At 39.9% G+C, this 5394-nt stretch overlaps 2 protein-coding genes across 2 annotated transcripts; both read right to left on the reverse strand.

Moving 5' to 3' along the window:
* Positions 1–305: 305 nt before the first annotated feature.
* Positions 306–2638, reverse strand: LOC132842497 (alpha-tectorin). Its single transcript, XM_060865226.1, has 6 exons — positions 2601–2638; positions 2319–2503; positions 2048–2208; positions 1680–1925; positions 988–1150; positions 306–454 (listed from the first exon to the last, which is right to left on the reverse strand). Exons 2-6 carry the CDS (start codon positions 2466–2468, stop codon positions 338–340), a joined length of 837 nt encoding a protein of 278 aa, XP_060721209.1. The 5' UTR covers positions 2469–2503; positions 2601–2638; the 3' UTR covers positions 306–337.
* Positions 2639–2919: 281 nt separating this feature from the next.
* Positions 2920–3992, reverse strand: LOC132842501 (alpha-tectorin-like). Its single transcript, XM_060865231.1, has 3 exons — positions 3852–3992; positions 3463–3752; positions 2920–3173 (listed from the first exon to the last, which is right to left on the reverse strand). The coding sequence occupies exons 1-3, from the start codon at positions 3957–3959 to the stop codon at positions 3134–3136; spliced, it is 438 nt and encodes a 145-aa protein (XP_060721214.1). The 5' UTR covers positions 3960–3992; the 3' UTR covers positions 2920–3133.
* Between the last annotated feature and the right edge of the window lie 1402 nt (positions 3993–5394).

The raw sequence follows: 5394 nt of genomic DNA on the forward strand, positions 1-5394 counted from the left end.
TTCTTGGTCCTACACATCTGTAGACAAGAAAAGGTGAAATTGGGTGTAAGAAAGCAAAAAAATTTATTAAGAATAGTGACATAAAATTCTATAAGAATGTAAACATTGTGGTCACTACTTTAAAACTAAATAAAGTTATATTTTTTCATTGCAGTTTACTGAGAACTCCTGCTGTGTCTAGTGGACTTAAGTGATCTCTACAGGGATGAAATGGGATTATGACCACTTCCCAGTCTATGGGACTATAACAGGCTTTCCCAGTCACTGTGACACTCAAACACAGTTTAATGGGTTTAGGAAAACTTAAATGTGAAGTAAACATTGCAAATCTATTTTATTATGAGTTTTTACCTCTTTTTTGGGGGGCCCGGATAAAAGGCCCCATGGAGATGGAGGCACTATCATGGGTGCCCAAAGACCGGCCTGAGCGGTGGTGATATCCAGGGAAACAACGCTGTACCATAAAAAATAAAAGCAAAATGTTTAGAGGTTTTATTTTATATCTTGTTTAAGTTCTTGGCTCACAAATGGGTTTATTTATTTATTCTGCTTGAGTTCTTTTCTACACCACACTATTATGCTGTAAGTAATTAAAGTGTCACTTTACCATTAAAACTTACAAACCGTTCACTTTGTAAAAAGTAAAAAGGAATCTTCACTTTAGTTATAGTTGACTTTAGTAACCACCTTTAACATGATGAGAGTTCACCATTTTTTCTGTCTTAAACACTGTTTACTGGTCTGACTTTGGGGTTGACTACACCTGCTCCTCTGATTGGTTAGTGATCAGATCCACAAGCCACACAGGTCACTGTAAAATTACTAAATGTTGTCCATCAATCAGCCTTCTCAAAATGTTGGCACCCCTTTACTCCTTTAAGGGCATTATTACACAACCCTCATCTTTTAGGCATATGCACAGTGTCTGCTCATCATCCTTGTGCTTTCATTGGGGAGAGTCTAAAGTTCTGAAGTTTAATAACTCACCGGTGCACAGTTATGATTTATTAGAAGACAAAGGTGAATGCTGCAGTGAAGGAAAACCCTAGATTCATCTTCATTAAAAGAAAACATCTTAAAGGAGAATCGTCCAGTTGTAGAGACTCCATTCTCTAGAATCTTCACCGTAGCATCGTTTGGATTAGGACAGCTAAAATATTTCATATATTGTTATGAGGAAATTCTTTATTTGTTTAAATTTATACATGCAGACAATTCATTAAAAGCTAAAATTCCACTGCACTACACATTCTTCATCAAGACACATTTATTAAATATTCAAGAGATATGAATGAATATATAGTCTTAAATTTAAAAGAACATCAAACCTAAAAACATATTAATCATAAATTGTTATGCTGTGTAATTAATTGACTAGGCTGTACATTACTGACTGTACTGCCATTGATGTTAGAAATGTAAATGTTGCTCTTTATTTATTGATACCTTTCATTTTAGAAGCTTAGAATGTTCTATAATGTTCTGATACTAGCTGTTATTTTAACGAAGCGAAAATAGCTGTCCTGATGTTATTTACTGATCCTGATGGAAAAAAAAAATTATCTCTTAAAAAAATTATTTTTTTACTTTAGCTTTATGTCTCAGAAAAGCTCAATATATTCTCCATATCCCTGCTTAGCATGAATATCCAGTGTGTAGACAATGAGGAAGATACTTACTTTCCTGTAATAAGGTCACAGCGAACAGAATAGTTCCTCTGATTTACTGGTGTAGCCCAACAAGAATCGATCACTGTGGCAAGCTGACAGCTGTCCACTCCTTGAACAAAGACGCCTATGTAGATTTGCTCTCCCACCTCTATATTTACCCTGCCATTGTAAGGGTGGGAGAAGCTAGAATCCTCATAGGGAATCATCTTGATCCGGTACATTCCCTCTTTACCTGGAAGAGTCTTGTGCACGATGCTTTAAAAAATTTTAAACATATATTTAGTAGTAGCTGGTATAGAGGGCTGGTGCAGACAATACATGCAAGGCTTAACCTACATCCATTACATTATCTGGTTTTTAGTCAACTGCACCCCTACCTCTGAATAGGATTTATCTCTCTGTCCATGCTCAATGACTCGCTGAGCTTGTAGATGCAGGAGAAGCTAAGTTCCAGTGTTTTGTTTCTGTGAATAGAGCCTGTTGTTGAGCCCACCTCTCCTTGGATTATGTTCTCATAAATGAAATGGGTACCATTGGCCTAGAAATATTAATAAAATAATGAAATAATGTAAGAATTGTGTTAATGTTGTTTTTTTATTATTTACAAGAAAATTAATTAAAGCGATGTCAATTGACAGTGAAGTGTACCGTGAGATTTGTACCACAGATGTGGTCATCATTATCAAAGTGAAACACCAGTCTGCCATCTTGGACTGTTCCATTGCAGTTGGGGTCATGTAAATGGAGGTTGTTAGCAAGAAAACCAGCTTCAAACAGCTGACAGCGTGACAGAGACATTTTGCCAGAGCTGCTCTCACATATTTCAATAGAGTCTGGTAAAAAAGAAGTAATTAGTCAGAGACAGTTTGTGAGAATTACATAATTAGGGCATTTGTTTCCATATGAATATAATTGTAAAATAAATTGTACCATAACTATCGGGATTTTGTCAGAGATAATTTTCGTTACAGAAGCAACCATAGTTGCCTCCCCACACCACTCATCCTCAGTACAGTGTAGATCTTCACAGGGGTCCATTCTCGCTAAATAGAGGGAATATGTGACATTTAGTGAAAAATATTATATTCATAGTAATTTTTATATGGTTAAACCTAACATCCCCACAGCATTTTGACTATGATGCCATTTTATTTTATTTTATTTTATTTGTGTCCACCATTTATTTACCGTAGATTGATAAAATACTGCATCAGAGATGAGTGCATGGATACTGCAAACTTACAGCAAGACAGATCAGAGCGCCAGTTCTGGATCATGAGCTCCAGCATAGTGCAAGCAGCATCATAAGCCTCCACAGCTGAACACAGCAAGTCTTGTCCCAATGACTCTGGGTAAGCACATAAGTCATATACACAGGAACTGAAGTAAGATTCAGGGCTGATACGGAAATGGCAATGTTGGAATGGTCCACTGGTGTTGGTGATGATGTTACAGAGTGCAGACTACTCATTAGCATTAACAGGCTGGTCACTAGCACCACATCTAGACAGGACACAGGATGGACATTATATGAAAAGTGTGAAAATGAAAAATGAATTAAAAATTATATGAAAGTGTGAAAATGTGAAAAGTTTTGCACCTTCAGAAGTCTTTAGTTAAAATGTATTTTAAATACATGAAAATAAATATCTTGACTATGCAACATCTAACTTTTATGTTTTATTATATATTGCTAACATTTTTCATTGTCAAGGCTAAACTAGGTTTGGAAAGTCCATCAGTTTTATTTCATGTTATTATGTTACTGTTATATTCTTATCAAATTAATTACCCTGGGCCACTGGTGTTTGATTTCCAGCTGTTGCCAAAAGCAATATCATTCTGTGCAAGTTCTCCATTCGGTCGGGTCTTGTCATCTGTAGGATCTCCATTATTGTTACCACACATCCCACACACAGACCCATGGAAGCTTGGGCCCAATCTCACCAATAGTGTGAACTGACCATCAAAGTAGACCATGAGCTCATGCGATGCATTCACAACTATAAAATTCTGCTCCTGATATATTTCTGCAAGGTTACTGATTTGATAAGTAGATGAATTCACTGCATTCCCATTAACCTGTAACAGCAAAAAGAACAAATATATACCATATCTCATACATATTTCCCTGGAAGCAAGAGTATAAAGTTTTATGTTCCTGTATTACTGTTTTATTACCTTTACTTTCCTGTTTTGTCCAATTGTAATTTGTGTTTGCTCCTGTTGTTTAGTTAGCCACACATATACTACAGAGACAAAGGACACAACTGTGCCCCCACGATGCATGTTGGTTGCCACCACTTTGAATTGTAGACCAATGTCAGAGACATTCCCACGTCTGAGAAATCTCATATGAACAAGTACCCTGCAAAATGTTTGATTAAATATTACAACATTAAATAAAGTTATGAAAAATTAAACAACTAGAGTACCCAGAGGAAACCCACAAAGAGGACAGCAGACATGAAGAGAACTACCTTCAAGAGAGTAAGGGTTATTCCTATCCTAAAGAAACCTGCTCTGGATCCATCAGATATCAGTAACTACAGACCAGTATCACTTGAACACATTGACTATAATCAACTCTGTCTATCTTTCACAGAACAACTTTCAATGATCTCAACCAGTCTGGCTTTAAAGTAGCTCATTCGACAGTGACAGCCCTTTTGGGTGTCTCTGAGAAACTACATGACAAGCTTCATCTGTCCTCATCCTCTTTGTCCTTTCAGCAGTGTTTGATACGGTCAACCACAAGACTCTCTTGTGTCAGGACTCTGCCCGGACTTTGGCCATGTGCCTTTTTGTTTATGTTCTGTGTTCACGTGTCTGCCCCGCCCTTGTCTCTTCCTGCCCATTTCTGCACACCTGTTCCTCATGTTTCTGATTGTCTTGTCTATTTATTTGAGCCGCGTTGCCTTGTGCAGCGCGGAATTCTCTATTGTCTTCGTCTGGTGTTCTCTTTGACCTGTTTCGTGTTTTTTTAGTTAATAAACCCTGTTTTTGTTAAGCTGTCCTGCATTTGGGTCCGTTTTTATCCCGCGTCCGTGACAGAAGAATTCCGCCAGACCAGGACCCAGCAGGACAGCTGCAGCCTGGACAGGCCTATATTGGGAGTAATTATTTTTTTTTCTCTTATTGGATTTTTTTTCCCCCTGGACTTCGCGGTTTTGGTGACATTGGTCCACATTTTTCCGGTGAGGGACGCCGCTCCGCTTCCGGTTTCTCTGCGGGGGGCGCCGCCTCACTTCCTGGTTGCGGGCCATGTCACCAGCCCGAGTTTTGTTTTGTTTTTTTCGGTGTCCTGCGACATCGCCCCGCACCTGTCCGGTGGGGGGCGTCGCTTCACTTCCGGTTTCCGTGTAGGACGCCACCCCACTTCCTGTCCGCGGGGGGTGTTGCAGGCCCGTGTTTTACCCCAAGGATTTTTTCGATTGATTTTTTTTTTTTTCTGTTTTGTGGAGGATTTTTTTTCCCAGCCCTCCCTCCCCTTTTCCTGGTTCCCGGGAGGTGGGTCTGGCCGTGGTGCGTCGGGGGTTGCGCTCGGCCCTCCTGTTCGGCTGTGGACGTCGCTCGGCCCTCCTGTTCAGCTGTGAACGTCGCTCGGCCCTCCTGTTCGGCTGTGGACGTCGCTCGGCCCTCCTGTTCGGCTGTGGACGTTGCTCGGCCCTCCTGTTCGGCTGTGGACGTCGCTCGGCCCTCCTGTTCGGCTGTGGACGTCGCT

Source organism: Tachysurus vachellii, chromosome 3 (assembly GCF_030014155.1).
Source record: "Tachysurus vachellii isolate PV-2020 chromosome 3, HZAU_Pvac_v1, whole genome shotgun sequence".
In the NCBI taxonomy this organism is placed as follows: Eukaryota; Metazoa; Chordata; class Actinopteri; order Siluriformes; family Bagridae; genus Tachysurus; species Tachysurus vachellii.